This window comes from Triticum dicoccoides, chromosome 2A (assembly GCF_002162155.2).
Source record: "Triticum dicoccoides isolate Atlit2015 ecotype Zavitan chromosome 2A, WEW_v2.0, whole genome shotgun sequence".
In the NCBI taxonomy this organism is placed as follows: Eukaryota; Viridiplantae; Streptophyta; class Magnoliopsida; order Poales; family Poaceae; genus Triticum; species Triticum dicoccoides.
The window spans coordinates 137,275,754-137,291,951 of NC_041382.1; the positions used below are offsets into that span (position 1 = coordinate 137,275,754).

At 44.2% G+C, this 16,198-nt stretch overlaps 1 protein-coding gene and 8 non-coding genes across 9 annotated transcripts; all 9 read left to right on the forward strand.

The window, feature by feature from the left end:
- The first annotated feature begins 7,782 nt into the window (after nt 1-7,782).
- On the forward strand, nt 7,783-10,107 carry LOC119353828 (40S ribosomal protein S3-3-like). The gene is made up of 6 exons (XM_037620516.1): nt 7,783-7,938; nt 8,024-8,171; nt 8,275-8,446; nt 9,324-9,378; nt 9,462-9,593; nt 9,689-10,107. The coding sequence occupies exons 1-6, from the start codon at nt 7,909-7,911 to the stop codon at nt 9,842-9,844; spliced, it is 693 nt and encodes a 230-aa protein (XP_037476413.1). The 5' UTR covers nt 7,783-7,908; the 3' UTR covers nt 9,845-10,107.
- Nucleotides 10,108-10,402: 295 nt separating this feature from the next.
- On the forward strand, nt 10,403-10,546 carry LOC119360005. Its single transcript, XR_005172783.1, has one exon. It is a non-coding gene; the product is annotated as a small nucleolar RNA snoR135 (small nucleolar RNA).
- Nucleotides 10,547-10,621: 75 nt separating this feature from the next.
- LOC119360004 lies at nt 10,622-10,766 on the forward strand. Its single transcript, XR_005172782.1, has one exon. It is a non-coding gene; the product is annotated as a small nucleolar RNA snoR135 (small nucleolar RNA).
- Nucleotides 10,767-10,812: 46 nt separating this feature from the next.
- Nucleotides 10,813-10,957, forward strand: LOC119360006. The gene has a single exon (XR_005172784.1). It is a non-coding gene; the product is annotated as a small nucleolar RNA snoR135 (small nucleolar RNA).
- A 184-nt stretch (nt 10,958-11,141) lies between these two features.
- Nucleotides 11,142-11,233, forward strand: LOC119359881. The gene has a single exon (XR_005172710.1). It is a non-coding gene; the product is annotated as a small nucleolar RNA SNORD96 family (small nucleolar RNA).
- Nucleotides 11,234-11,354: 121 nt separating this feature from the next.
- LOC119359883 lies at nt 11,355-11,446 on the forward strand. Its single transcript, XR_005172713.1, has one exon. It is a non-coding gene; the product is annotated as a small nucleolar RNA SNORD96 family (small nucleolar RNA).
- Nucleotides 11,447-11,567: 121 nt separating this feature from the next.
- Nucleotides 11,568-11,655, forward strand: LOC119359999. The gene has a single exon (XR_005172778.1). It is a non-coding gene; the product is annotated as a small nucleolar RNA snoR118 (small nucleolar RNA).
- A 352-nt stretch (nt 11,656-12,007) lies between these two features.
- On the forward strand, nt 12,008-12,103 carry LOC119359968. Its single transcript, XR_005172752.1, has one exon. It is a non-coding gene; the product is annotated as a small nucleolar RNA Z43 (small nucleolar RNA).
- Nucleotides 12,104-13,072: 969 nt separating this feature from the next.
- Nucleotides 13,073-13,160, forward strand: LOC119359916. The gene has a single exon (XR_005172742.1). It is a non-coding gene; the product is annotated as a small nucleolar RNA R16 (small nucleolar RNA).
- The last annotated feature ends 3,038 nt before the right edge of the window (nt 13,161-16,198 follow it).

Sequence of the window (16,198 nt, forward strand, 5' to 3'; positions counted from 1 at the left end):
TGACGTTGAAGGTCTTGAGCCAGAGGCCGAAATGGGGGCGGATGCAGAGGAAAGCCTCGCACACGACGATAAACGCCGAGATATTGAGGATGAAGTTCGGGGCCAGATCGTGGAAATCTAGACCATAGTAGAACATGAGCCCGCGGACAAATGGGTGGAGAGGAAAACCCAGTCCGCGGAGGAAGTGGGGAAGAAATACTACCCTCTCATGGGGCCTTGGGGTGGGGAGAAGCTGCCCCTCCTCAGGAAGCCGGTGCGCGATGTCTTTGGACAGGTATCCGGCCTTCCTTAGCTTTTTGACATGGCCCTCCGTGACGGAGGAGACCATCCACTTGCCTCTCGCTCCAGACATTGTTGGAGAAGGTTGAGGTAGGAAGTGCGGGCTTGGGCGTTGGAGCTCGGGTGCGCAGAAGATGGATAGGCAAAGGAGGAAGAAGGCGTAGGTAAAAAGGTGGATCCTTATCCCCTTATATGAGCGGATGCAGCTATGCGTCCCCACCAGCCTAGTAAAACTCGCTTGCCTCCCAAGCGCCATGATAAATGGCGCGGTTGGGTTACCCACGTCCGTATTGATGAGAATCCCGTAAATGGGGGACACGATCTCTGCTTTGACAAGACGTGCCAAGGAAACCGCCTCGCAAAACACGCTGAGGTGGAAAAGTGAAAACGATTCGAATAAAGGCTTGGCCGTAGTGTGATGTCACGCTGCGGAATACGTCAGCAGATTAGATTTGTGTTAATATTATTCTCTGTGTGGCAATACGTGGAAACTTATTTTGCAGAGCCGGACACTACTCTTGGTGTTTACAAACTTTTATGAAGAATTTGGAGGAGGAACCCGCCTTGCAATGCCGAAGACAATCTACGCGCCAGACTCGTCATCATTGAAGCCTGGTTCAGGGGCTACTGAGGGAGTCCTGGATTAGGGGGTGTTCGGGTAGCCGGACTCCAGGACTATGAAGATACAAGATTAAAGACTTCGTCTCGTGTCCGGATGGGACTTTCCTTGGCGTGGAAGGCAAGCTTGGCGATGCGTATATTCAAGATCTCCTACCATTGTAACCGACTTTGTGTAACCCTAACCCTCTCCGGTGTCTATATAAACCGGAGGGTTTTAGTCTATAGGACAACTTCATCATACAACAATCATACCATAGGCTAGCTTTTAGGGTTTAGCCTCCTTGATCTCGCGGTAGATCTACTCTTGTACTACCCATATCATCAATATTAATCAAGCAGGACGTAGGGTTTTACCTCCATCAAGAGGGCCCGAACCTGGGTAAAACATCGTGTTCCTTGCCTCTTGTTACCATCTGGCCTAGACGCACAGTTCGGGACCCCCTACCCGAGATCCGCCGGTTTTGACACCGACAATGGGCATGAGTATGAAATACCAATTTCAACTCTTGGAACATCTTATATGCTCCATGGTGTTCAAAACGTCTTTGAAGCCCCGATTCTAAGTCGTTAAGCATGCTGCACTAAACTATCAAGTAGTCATCATATTGAGCTAGCCAAATGTTCATAACGTCTGCATCTGCTCCTGCAATAGGTCTGTCACCTAGCGAAGCATTAAGGACATAATTCTTCTATGCAGCAATGAGGATAATCCTCAGATCACGGATCCAATCCGCATCATTGCTACTAACATCTTTCAACTTAGTTTTCTCTAGGAACATATCAAAAATAAAACAGGGGAGCTAAACGCGAGCTATTGATCTACAACATAGATGTGCTAATACTACCAGGACTAAGTTCATGATAAATTGAAGTTCAATTAATCATATTACTTAAGAACTCCCACTTAGATAGACATCCCTCTAATCCTCTAAGTGATCACGTGATCCAAATCAACTAAACCATAACTGATCATCACGTGAAATGGAATAGCTTTCAATGGTGAACATCATTATGTTGATCATATCTACTATATGATTCACGCTCGACCTTTCGGTCTCAGTGTTCCGAGGCCATATCTGCATATGCTATGCTCGTCAAGTTTAACCTAAGTATTCCGCGTGTGCAAAACTGGCTTGCACCCGTTGTAGATGGACGTAGAGCTTATCACACCCAGTCATCACGTGGTGTCTGGGCACGACGAACTTTGGCAACGGTGCATACTCAGGGAGAACACTTTTATCTTGAAATTTAGTGAGAGATCATCTTATAATGCTACCGTCAAACAAAGCAAGATAAGATGCACAAAAGATAAACATCACATGCAATCAATATAAGTGATATGATATGGCCATCATCATCTTGTGCTTGTGATCTCCATCTCCGAAGCACCGTCATGATCACCATCGTCACCGGCGCGACACCTTGATCACCATCGTAGCATCGTTGTCGTCTCGCCAATCTTATGCTTCCACGACTATCGCTACCGCTTAGTGATAAAGTAAAGCATTACAGCGCAATTGCATTGCATACAATAAAGCGACAACCATATGGCACCTGCCAGTTGCCGATAACTCGGTTACAAAACATGATCATCTCGTACAATAAAATTTAGCATCATGTCTTGACCATATCACATCACAACATGCCCTGCAAAAATAAGTTAGACGTCCTCTACTTTGTTGTTGCAAGTTTTACGTGGCTGCTACGGGCCGAGCCAGAACCGTTCTTACCTACGCATCAAAACCACAACGATAGTTTGTCAACTTGGTGCTGTTTTAACCTTCACAAGGACCGGGCGTAGCCACACTCGGTTCAACTAAAGTTGGAGAAACTGACACCCGCCAGCCACCTGTGTGCAAAGCACGTCGGTAGAACCAGTCTCGCGCAAGCGTACACATAATGTCGGTCCGGGCCGCTTCATCCAACAATACCGCCAAACCAAAGTATGACATGCTGGTAAGCAGTATGACTTATATCGCCCACAACTCACTTGTGTTCTACTCGTGCACAACATCAACGCATAAAACCTAGGCTTGGATGCCACTGTTGGGGAACGCAGTAATTTCAAAAAAATTCCTATGCACACGCAAGATCATGGTGATGCATAGCAACGAGAGGGGAGAGTGTTGTCCACGTACCCTCGTAGACTGAAAGCGGAAGCGTTAGCACAACGCGGTTGATGTAGTCGTACGTCTTCACGGCCCGACCGATCAAGCACCGAAACTACGACATCTCTGAGTTCTAGCACACGTTCAGCTCGATGACGATCCCCGGACTCCGATCCAGCAGAATGTCGGGGAAGAGTTTCGTCAGCACGATGGCGTGGTGACGATCTTGATGTTCTACTATCGCAGGGCTTCGCCTAAGCACCACTACAATATTATCGAGGACTATGGTGAAGGGGGGCATCGCACACGGCTAAGAGATCAATCATCAACTGTTGTGTCTTTGGGGTGCCCCCTGCCCTCGTATATAAAGGAGCAAGGGGGGAGGGGGCGGCCGGCCTAGGAGGAGGGCGCGCCAAGGGGGGGGGGGTCCTACTCCCACCGGGAGTAGGACTCCTCCTTCCCTTGTTGGAGTAGGAGAGAAGGAAAGAGGGGGAGAGGAACAAGGAAAAGTGGGATGCACCCCTTGTCCAATTCGGACCAGAGGGGGGGCACGCGCCTCCTTCCTTTTGGCCTCTCTCCTCTATTCCCGTATGGCCCAATAAGGCCCATACACTCCCCGGCGAATTCCCGTAACTCTCCAGTACTCCGAAAAATACCCGAATCACTCGGAACCTTTCCGATGTCCGAATATAGTCGTCCAATATATCAATTTTTATGTCTCGACCATTTTGAGACTCCTCGTCATGTCCCCGATCTCATCCGGGACTCCGAACTCCTTCGGTACATTAAAACTCATAAACTCATAATATCACTGACATCGAAACCTTAAGCGCGCGGACCCTACGGGTTCGAGAACAATGTAGACATGACCGAGACACGTCTCCGGTCAATAACCAATAGCAGAACCTGGATGCTCATATTGGCTCCCACATATTCTACGAAGATCTTTATCGGTCAAACCGCATAACAACACACGTTGTTCCCTTTGTCATCGGTATGTTACTTGCCCGAGATTCGATCGTCGATATCTCAATACCTAGTTCAATCTCGTTACCGACAAGTCTCTTTACTCGTTCCGTAATACATCATCTCGCAACTAACTCATTAGTTGCAATGCTTGCAAGGCTTTAGGTGATGTGCATTACCGAGAGGGCCCAGAGATACCTCTCCGACAATCGGAGTGACAAATCCTAATCTCGAAATACGCCAACCCAACAAGTACCTTTGGAGACACCTGTAGAGCACCTTTATAATCACCCAGTTACGTGTGATGTTTGGTAGCACACAAAGTGTTCCTTTGATAAACGGGAGGACCATAATCTCATAGTCATATGAACATGTATAAGTCATGAAGAAAGCAATAGCAACAAACTAAACGATCAAGTGCTATGCTAACGGAATGGGTCAAGTCAATCACATCATTCTCCTAATGATGTGATCCCGTTAATCAAATGACAACTCATGTCTATGGTTAGGAAACATAACCATCTTTGATCAACGAGCTAGTCAAGTAGAGGCATACTAGTGACACTCTATTTGTCTATGTATTCACACATGTATTATGTTTCCGGTTAATACAATTCTAGCATGAATAATAAACATGTATCATGATATAAGGACATAAATAATAACTTTATTATTGCCTCTAGGGCATATTTCCTTCACAAATATAAGCTTCCAATACCTCAAAAAATATATCAATCTTTACGTCCCGACCATTTCGAGACTCCTCGTCATGTCCGTGATCAAATCCGGGACTCCGAACTACCTTCGGTACATCAAAACACATAAACTCATAATACCAATCGTCACCGAATGTTAAGCGTGCCGACCCTACGGGTTCGAGAACTATGTAGACATGACCGAGACTCATCTCCGGTCAATAACCAATAGCGGAACCTGGATGCTCATATTGGTTCCTACATATTTTATGAAGATCTTTATCGGTCAAACCGCATAACGGTATACGTTGTTCCCTTTGTCATCGGTATGTTACTTGCCCGAGATTCGATCGTCCATACCTTAATACCTAGTTCAATCTCATTACCGACAAGTCTCTTTACTCATTCCGTAATGCAACATCCCGTAACTAACTCATTAGTCACATTGCTTGCAAGGCTTATAGTGATATGCATTACCGAGAGGGCCTAGAGATACCTCTCCGACAATCGGAGTGACAAGTCCTAATCTCGATCCATGCCAACTCAACAAACACCATCGGGGACACCTGTAGAGCACCTTTATAATCACCGAGTTACGTTGTGACGTTTGGTAGCACACAAAGTGTTCTTCCGGTATTCGGGAGTTGCATGATCTCGTAGTCATAGGAACATGTATAGTTATGGAGAAAGCAAAAGCAACAAACTAAATGATCATCGTGCTAAGCTAACAGATGGGTCAAGTCAATCACATCATTATCTAATGCTGTGATCCCGTTAATCAATTGAGAACTCATGTCTATGGTTAGGAAACATAACCATCATTGATTCAATGGGCTAGTCAAGTAGAGGCAAACTAGTGACACTCTGTTTGTCTATGTATTCACACACGTACTAAGTTTCCGGTTAATACAATTCTAGCATGAATAATATCATGATATAAGGAAATATAAATAACAACTTTATTATTGCCTCCAGGGCATATTTCCTTCAACCACACCACGCCCCTTTTGTTGCTCGACTCTGCAGAGTTACCATCGAGTGCCAAGGGTGGTACCTCATAATGCACTCCAGGTGATGACTCTGTAGTGTAGCTATTCAGTCGTGGTCATCGAGGGTGATTCCTCGTTGACCACTCCTGATACGACTCTGTCGTGCAACCCCTCAAGTGTGAACCTCAAGGGTGGTTCCTCTTACGTTCACCTTGATGATTGCAATAGTGGAATTCACCGAGGGTGATTCCTCATGTTTTCCCCTTGATGTTTGGACACACGGTTACCTTGACTTTACTTGAGACCTTGGTCAAAGTCAGTCGGGCCCGGAGAGCAACCACAAGATAATTACGTGGCACGGCCGGGCATTCTGGGCCCTTGCCGTAAGTCCACGAGACAGGACGACGGGGTCACATCGATCATGAGTCTCTGCTTGTCTCTGCAAGCTAATAATACACTATGGTTTGGGCATTTGTTCTGAGTTGGCCTTTGGCCTTTACGCACTAACCACCATGCGAGAATAGTTATGGGCCTCAACGACGTAGTATCAACCGAAGCTAATTCAGACGTCCAGTTCAGCATTGCGGCACGGCTGGGCCGACACCATCCATGTAGAGGTGAAGCCTAGACCTGCCCTGCACGCAACGACCCAGAGTGCAATGGGCGATGGGCCCAGCCCCCGGAGTGCTTAGGATGTAGACCGGTGGGGACCTCTCTGCTGAGCCTAGATAGGGCTATGACGTGTTGATCTTCCGAGGACGGGCATTGACCCAGAAAAGTGTGTCCGACCAGAGTAATCAAGCGTGTTGGAAAACGTGGTGCACCCCTGCAGGGAAGAATTTCTATTAATAGTCGTGTCCACGGTAACGGACGTTCGGACTTATATCCTGATCTTTTACAACTAGAAATGCATACTTGAGATATGTGGCCCCGAGATTGGTTTCTCGCAGGGAGTCGAGAAGGATCTGTGGGCATTAATACTACAACATGCTTGTTAATTATAAATTGCTATTCTTTACTCTTCCACATGCTGCAAGATGCCTGGAGCTGCTTGAAGATGCTAGTCTTCGATAAGCTAGGCCTTGGCTAGGCCTTCCTCTCTATTCTGACATTCTGCAATCCATAAACGAGGTGAACCTGAGATGTCCTCATCATGTACTATTCATAACATGATTTGACTTTTTTTAAGTTGCAGGTCTAATTTGGGTTGAAATCCAGAATAATAAAAGTAGTTTTTTCCCACACACTAAATCCTTTGTATGATTTTTAGGACGCGAATATCTAGCAATCATCAGCCAACGAACAAATTTGATCACCATGGGGGCGATCAACCAGTGAATGTTTTCGTTCGCTAGGTTGGTGCCATGGAGCAAGCATACCAGCGGCCCATTGTGGAGCAGGTATGATTTTTTGTTGTTATAAGACAATTTCAAAACTTGCCATCTGATCAATACACAAAATCTCTAAAAATGTCATGGACTAAACAACTACTTCCTAACATTTTACAACCAATTTGAGAATCAGCTATATATTGAATAGTTCTATACCACAAAATGATATTTTGACTTAAATTGCCAACCATGAAAAACCTAAATATGCCAAAGCCCAACAAACTATGTTTGCCATCACTTCCACCGATAAACAATGACATGATCTTGAGAAAACTTGAAGTAAACAATTTTTCTAGGAATGTGCCATGATACTTTGCAAAATTGCCATGGCTTTGGGAGCTTTATATCTTAAATTTGCAACTGGACATATTCGGAAATTACCATGTCAGAAATTTCAGAATGTGTACGTCGGTGGAGAAGGCTGGTGTGGGAAGTTCCGGGGAGGGGGAGGCGCCCGACGACTAAGAGTGGAGAGGAGGGATGTGATAATAATGGAGAGGTCAATAAGATTTGTGCATTGCATCTGACGACAGTACGTGCGTTTGGCAGGAACGTAAAAAAATCTAACATTCCCTGGATAACATTTTCACTTTAGAGCGTGTGTGATGTGCATTTGGACAATCGGTGCGCCGATAGCCAGGGAACTGCCAGAATGGGCGACGGCCCGATAGATAGCCACGGCGGCCCGACCGGCCTAAACATTTATGCAGCAAAACCCTAACGCCCGATCGATCTATTATATATTCGCAGCCGCTCCTCAACATTTCCATCCAAACCTAGGGTTTATCTACCGCCGCCGCCGCCAAATCATCTCCGTCCCCCTCCCACTCCCCCTCCCGCTCCCCCTCCTTTCTCCAACATGGCTCTCCAGATCAGCAAGAAGCGAAAGGTACGAGACCGAGCCCTCTCCCTTCTCGATCCCCAACTTGATTAGCACGACATGTAGATTCTTACGCGCTGTTGCTCGCTCGCAGTTCGTCGCCGACGGCGTGTTCCTGGCCGAGCTGAACGAGATGCTGACCCGCGAGCTCGGGGAGGACGGCTTCGCCGGCGTCGAGATCCGGGTCACCCCCATGCGCACCGAGATCATCATCCGCGCCACCCGCACCCAGAACGTCCTCGGTACGTGCATTTGCCGACCGCAAGCATCCCGTGCCTGCCTATTGTTTTCGACGCCGGATCTGAGGTTTTGTTGCTCCGGTGGCTGGCGATGTTTGACGTTCAGGCGAGAAGGGCCGGAGGATAAGGGAGCTGACTTCGGTGGTGCAGAAGCGCTTCAACTTTCCGGACGGCGGTGTGGAGCTCTACGCCGAGAAGGTCCTGAACCGCGGCCTCTGCGCCGTCGCTCAGGCCGAGTCCCTCCGCTACAAGCTGCTCGGTGGCCTCGCCGTCCGAAGGTTATTCCTGAACCCACACGCTCTGGAACTTATATTAATTACATAGTGTACTACCATGTCATCTTCACAACATGTCTGGCTCATTAACGCCGGACTTGTGTTCGATGGTGACAGAAATCAATTGTAACCCTCCATTGCTTTCTGTAAGCAGTTGATGCATTTTGCTAATGTTTCCATTGCTTTCTGCTTTGGAGAGAACATGACCAATGAATCTTCTTGAAGTTAGGGTTCTCGTTCTGCCGTTTGCCGGACGTCATCTATAAAGCAAATAGGTCATTTTATGCCAACTTTGTGTCGGAAGATGACTAAATTACCTGTGCCAACCAGGCTTCATTTGCTGAGAAGCTTTGTCTATAGGTTTCTAATGCTTTCCTAACTGGTTGGCCACATTACCTATAATTGGCTTTCACAAGTCACTTGTGTCCGGATATAAAATTGCTTAGGTGAATCATCTTATTGCGAGTCTTATCAATTGATTCGGGTGCTCTCTTTCTACTTGGTGATTGTAATTAATTGTTGCCCTCTATTGCATTTTGTAATCAGTAGATGCATGTTGCTACTAGTTTCTAATTTGGAGAGAACAGTACCAACGATTCTTGTGCCATAGTTTGCTATGTCATCTATAAAGCAAATAGGTCTCCATGCCAACTTTGTGTCGGAAGATGACTAAATTACCTGTGGCAACCAGGCTTCATTTGCTGGGAAGCTTTGTCTATAGGCTTCTAATGCTTTATAACTGGTTGTCCTCATCACCTTTTGGCTTTTGCAATTCTTTTCTTATGTTACGGCTGGAAGTTAAAATTGCTAACTGAATTGTCTTACTATTATCAGTTGTTTGTTGGGTACTCTTTGTCTAATTTAGTTTATGTACTTGCAGAGCATGCTATGGTGTAGTCCGATTTGTCATGGAGAGTGGTGCGAAGGGCTGTGAGGTACCTTTTCTGTTGACAATAGTTTTTCTTGTTTTGATTCGAGGCAATTTAGCTCATGTCCTTGGAGCATTCCTGATTTCTAGGTTATTGTGAGTGGGAAGCTTAGGGCACAGCGTGCTAAGTCCATGAAGTTCAAAGATGGCTATATGATCTCTTCTGGCCATCCTGTCAACCAGTATATTGATGGAGCTGTGAGGCATGTTCTTCTGAGACAGGTTTGGGGCCTACTTCACATGGAATTAGTTGCTATAAATAAATGGTGTTGTTAGTTCACATAACTTAGCTGATCTTATATCTTATTTGCTTTCAGGGTGTGCTGGGTATCAAGGTTAAGATCATGCTTGACTGGGATCCCAAGGGGAAACAAGGACCATCTACACCTTTGCCTGACCTTGTTACCATCCGCCCTCCTAAGGATGAGGATGAGTTCCTGAGACCTCTTGCAGCAGAAATTGCAGTTGCTTAAAAGTGAAAAAATCGGTTCTGCCTAGGGGTATATAGGAGTTTAGGTTGACTGACGCTATGGTTTCGGATTATGTAGTTATACTTTTTATTTATGATGGTCGTGTACTGGTATGAAAGGGCTTTACCTTTTGAAGTTCAATCATCAGTATCCAATATATGCTTCAAGATTTCAGGTTGCATGGTATTGTTAGAATGCATGGTCTGATATACAGTGATGTGTAAACCTTAGTGCTACAACTTGCTTGGTATATCTGTGTTATCTTCTGTTTATGTTATGCAAGTCAAAAAACTATGATCAGTAATTTGTAGGTTCCATGCTGCCAAGTTTTATGCACATCATGCAGGATAGTGGTGATGACTGCAGTAAGATTTTATATGCTTTCTGCAACAATCACTTACCTCTCAACTAATCTGCCTTTTCTCTGTTTTTTTGCGATTGTTTTCAGTTTCCATAACAGCATTACAATACACTTGCCTTCTCTGTTCTTTGTCTTGATGAATGCTTTTGAGTCTATTTGCTTAGCAAACGAATTTGTTACACTTTTCCTCCCTTTTAGCTTTTGCAGGATAAGTGTGTATCAGTTAAATGCTCTTTCTATGCATTTCTGGCTGAAAGTGTTTCCTGCTATATTAATTTGTGGAAAGTGGGCAGTTGGGTTGAGCTTGATAATCTCTTTCGCCAACAATCATTTTCCTCTCATTAGCCTTCCAAGATGACTGCATCTGAATCTATCTGCTTTGCATCGAAAGTTCTTTTGCTATTTTCTCCCTTGTTGCCTTTGCAGGATAAGTGTGTATTGGTTAAATGCCTTTTGATGTGCATTTCTTACTGAAAGTGTTTCCTGCTATATTAATTTGTGGAAAGTGGGCAGTTGGGTTGAGCTTGATAATCTCTTTCGCCAACAATCATTTTCCTCTCATTATATTCTTCAAATGTATCTTGATTGTTATATATATGCCCATACTGCCTTTGCAGGATAAGTGTGTATCGGTTAAATGCTTTTTGCTGTGCATATATTACTGAAAGTGTTTCCTGCTATATTAATTGTAAGAAGGTGGGCAGTTGGGTTGAGCTTGATAATCTCTTTTGCCAACAATCATTTTCCACCCATTTCAAATGTATCCCATTGTTATTTCTATGCTTTTGGTATCTGTCTCTTTTGATAAAAAAATATCTTTTGAGGTCTGCTTGCAGGACTAGCATAATCATTTTTGTCATTTGACCTTGTTTTCTATTCTAACCTTTTGTCCCCATGTTGAAGTTCTATGTTGAGGTTTTTGAGACATTTGTTCAGGTTTGGCCAGTGATGAAAAACCTATTATTCATACCATCTTTCGGGACTGATTGGTCGCTAAGCGCCCATGCTGTCATTCTGCAATTCTGAGGTCAAATTGAAAACTGTTTGTTTAGTTCCTTGTCTTCCACTCTTTAATTTTTAGTTTTTTTGACACTCCCACAATCCTGAGGTCTTTTTGCTCATGCTGAAGAATTCCATTTAATTGATTTGGTTTGGCTGGTGATGAAAAACCTGTTAATCATACCATCTTTCGGGACTGATAGGTCGCTATGCGTCCATGCTGTCTTCCTGCAATTCTGAAGCCAAATTGAACAGTTCTCAAGTGTCTACTAGTTGAGTTGTCTTGCATTCTTTAATATGTTAATTTTTTTGGACGCTGCGCAATCCAAATTTTTTTAGGGCTGCAGATTCCAAATGTTGTGTTGTATGTATGAAGATATGCACTGGGCTCTGAGCAGCAAACATTGTTGCCTTATGATGGAGATGCATTTGCCTAGAAAGCATTGTCTGATGTCTCAACATTGCACTTCACAACCATTTGCTTAAAGTAGCATCAGGGCTGCATTGTACAAGGCCTTGGTTCTTTGTACCATCGTCTTGCTTGCCAGATTCGGCTGTAGTCAAACCACTAAGGAAGGAAATCTGGTCGCCCTGTCAATATTAATGGGCAACCCGCTTACCAACCGTCCTCCATTTCATATCGTTTTTCTTCCATTTTGCTGTAAAATTCTGCAAGTCTGTTGGGGATGGCATTAGTGCTACCCTGTTGATTATGCAGTTCTCAAGTTCTGGTCATTGTTGATTTTGTCCAGTGTATAAAGCAAGCTTGGATTTTGTGTCTGGAGCATGCTGCAATTCGTGTTTGAGGACGGTGAAGATTGATATTTGGTCTCGTTCGTCGTAACTGGCATCTTCTTGCCTTGCCGACCATTCTGCTATATCACCACCCAAATTCTGAGTCCTTTCTTCTAGAACAAAATGCTTTCCCCCTGGTTAGATCTTCTGCTGATGTGTTTTTACAATTTAAGCGGTTTGCTTCTGTTAGTGGCCAAGGATTAAACTAAATTATAGACAAGCATATGTCTGAATTTTTTTTCATGTGGAACAATCTAATCTTCTCTATGAGGCCAATGATCTTGCTTTGTAATGTGAATCTTTCTTTGGGATTCCTGTCATCTTCGTTTGCTATTGGTTGATCAAATAATTAATACTTGAACAAAAATAGTCTTTCGCTCCTATCTGACGACCTTTGATCTCAGCCCTATTCCAGGATTGTTTTTTGCAAGGTGCAGATATCACCGCTCATATTCATCATTTTATTTTTGTATTTTTTTGTAATTAAACAATACTATTGGACAAAAATTGTTTCAGCTCTATTCCATGTTGAAATCATAATTTGTAATTTAGGTAGAAATCTGTTTGTTTTCGTGGTTCTTTACTTTGTCTGAGTTGGGGTTATATGACCGAGCAAAATAGTTGATTTGTTTATTTGTATGGATCTGGGGCCTGTTCGGAATCCACCTGCTCCCTGAAATTTCGGAATCTGTGGAGTACCTACATGCGCGCTCCACGATTTTTAACTGAAACTCCGCCCGCTCCGGGAGCGGCGGGTCTCCGAACAGGCCCTTGGATAGTGATGAGGAAATTCATTCAGTATCATCTTCTAGATGTAATTATTCAATTGCTACGTTCTTACTGAGCTCCTGTCTGTTTGCTATTGAGGTTTCTTATGCTATTTTTGTTGTTTGATCTTTCTTGATGTTCTCTTGGTTTAAATATTTCTTGATGAGGTTTCCCGTCATCTGTGCCTACCCATGTGGTTGGCTTTTGCATCTCATATGGTTTACTTATAAACCCTTTGCAGCCATTTCTCTGGGGTCAAATGGTCTAACTGAGATTTTGTTATTTTTCTCAAAATTTGAATTCTTCCTGCTGGCAATTGAGGATCAGATATCCTACACTCTCAATGGACAATTCCATGTGTGGACTAATAATCTCCGCTTATTATCTGATGCCTTGCAATCTTTGATATGTTTTCAGAACTCTGTACTTTTATTTTAACTTCTGTGAATTAATTTGGTTGATGGCTGTGATTTGAGTGTTACCTGTGCTTCTGATTAATTGATGAAGCACAAGTGAAAAAACATGCTTGAATAAGAACATGCAAAAACTGTTAAGAATAATTAACTCAAGGTTAATTAGGGGATAATCCCGGCTCTTCCCGTGCATGTAATCGCACGATGTGGGAACCGTCACAACGGTTTCTCCCTGGAGCGTCGCCTCTTAACCGTCGTCTCCAAAGACGTCTGTACATGTTGTATATAAAGGATCCAACACTATCAGTAAAGACATTTGATTCATTTGATTGTCTCTCGATCTTTATTTGAACATGTTATCAGCACGCTCCTAGCGGAGCAACGCGATGGTTCTTGGCTACTGCATCGCCCGTGAGTTTGACGGCTACAGCCCTTGGTTTGCCGTGGTGACGCCCGCGAGTTCGACGGCTACAGCCCTTGGTTCGCCGTGGTGACGCCCGCGAGTTCGACGGCTACAGCCCTTGGTTCGCCGTGGTGACGCCCGCTACCGCGGTGGCTCTCGGCCCGGTGGAAGCACTTCCAAGCGGCAGCCTTGTGTCGTACATGGCCACGACCTGTTCATGGCACAGCGCATCGTTCGAACGACCTGTTCACGGCAAGACAGAGTACAGAAGAATCACGAGAAGAGAATCGGAGACTCAAGGGAGACTCAAGTCAAGCACCACGCAAATTGGTGTACCAACTTCTAATTGCTACAGAGGAGCAAGGTGCTACTTCTCCAATTTTCTTCATGGCTACAGAAAATTGCTTTACCACGAACATAATCTTGCCTTGACACTGGACGGCGGACGAAGGCATCCATGGCTAGTGGCATCGCCTGGCTTCAGTCCCCGCTGGACCAAGCCGGTTCCAGCGGCTTCGTCCCTGTTGCGCCGCGCCCCGCGGCCGGCAGTTCACCATGGTCTGGGCCCTGTTGCCAAAAAACTAATAGAAAAAGCGTAGAAAAGCACAACAGAAAAAAAAAGTTGTTGTAGTTCAAAAACATGATTAGCATTGTTCTCAGAGCATCAAACAGCATGCCGTCTGATGCTTCTACTTCTGTCAAACCAGCTTTAGATTGCTCAGCTTCTGAACAATTGCCCTGAAATGTTTGCTCCCGGTATTCATTGAAGGTGTCATTCCTTGAGTCATGTTGGTGATTATTCTTGTTCAATTCCAAAGGGTTCCCAGAATTTGTATCTTTGCTTACAAACTGTTATTAAAGGAGACAACAAAAAAAGATAATAAAATCATGTGGCTGAACACTCCATCTGAAACCATCTAAAAACCATAACAGGGTAGAAACAACCCGCAGGTTTGTCTAAAAATTCAGTTTGAATAAAATGTGGTTGAATCCCAAACAAACCTGAAACTAACATATTGGACTTGCATAAAAAAAGTGAAATCAACAAAAAGGGCTATCAAAAAAGTTTTATATATACTTCACATTCTACATTTGTTAAAAACTGTCATCTCAAAAAACGACAAAAAAGAAAACTGAACTCTCAGAGCCTCAACTACGAATTGCAACAAACTATAAACAGGATATTGCGAAAAATCAGTCTCAGTTTACCACCACAAAAGGTCTCACTGAAAAATATTTTGCGTCACATAGGTATCAAAATTTGTACACTAAAAAAATCATTACCCCAACCACAAAAAAATTATCGCTGAAAACCTATTTCGATAGGAACATCATGTAGAGCATGTCCCCATGATTCAACAAAAATGAACATGATGTACATAGGATCAAACAACACAGGTCATACTCTCACAAGAAAATGCAATTATAGAAGTGGCAATTTAAAACATTTAACATGCTATTTACATCTTGTTGAACAAAGTGAATTGACCTGTATTGTACTTGTATTCAAGCACTACTTTCAACAAAAAAACAGCTTCAGCAAAACCAAACATATAATGAGCTCAGTCTGAAAAAAATACATTCAGACAAAAATTCAGAGTGCATCCCTTTGGTTTGTACTTGTCCAAAATCACGTAGAGAGCCATGTTTCTGGTTGCGGCCCAAATGAAATCATCCACACACACCAATTCCCCAGATGATCGCCCCCTAACCCATCACATGCCCTTCCTTAAGCCTAGTTGCAAGTCGCGTGTGCTTGCAAGTGGCATGAAAAAAATAGAAGACCCCAGTTGCAAGTCGAGTGTCCGCTTGCAAGTGGCATGAAAAAAATAGAATACCCAGTTGCAAGTCGAGGGTCCACTTGTAAGTGGAATAAAAAAGAGAAAGACGCAGTTGCAAGCCGAGGGTCCCCTTGCGAGCGGCGGTTGCAAGTCGAGGGTGCACTTGCAAGTGGCATAAAAAGGAAGAAGATTCGGTTGCAAGTTGAGGGTACACTTGTAAGTGGCATAAAAAAAATAAGACCCAGTTGCAAGTCGACGGTCGACTTGCAACTGGCATCAAACAAGAAGACCCAGTTGCAAGTGGAGAGTTAACTTGCAAGTGGCATAAAAAACAAAAAGACGCAGTTGCAAGTCGAGGGGCGACTTGTAAGTGGCATGAAACAAAAGACCCCAGTTACAAGTGGAGGGTCGACTTGCAAGTGGCACGAAAACAGAAGTCCCAGTTGCAAGTCGAGGGTCAACTTGCAAGTGGCATCAAACAACATGACCCAGTTGCACGTCGAGGGCGACTTGCAAGTGGCATCAAACGAAAAGACTCGGTTGCAAGTCAACCCTCGACTTGCAAGTGGCATCAAACAAAAAACCCAGTTGCATGTCGAGGGTCAACTTGCAAGTGACATCAAACAAAAAGACCCAACTGCAAGTCGGGGGTCAACATGCAAGTGACATGAGACAAAATGACCCGGTTGCAAGTCGAGGGTCGACTTGTAAGTGGCATCAAACAAGAAGACCTAGTTGCAAAAGTCGTGGGTCGACTTGTAAGTGCCATCAAACAAAAGACCCCAATTGCACATTGAGGGTCGACTTGCAAGTGGCATCAAACAAAAGACCCCAATT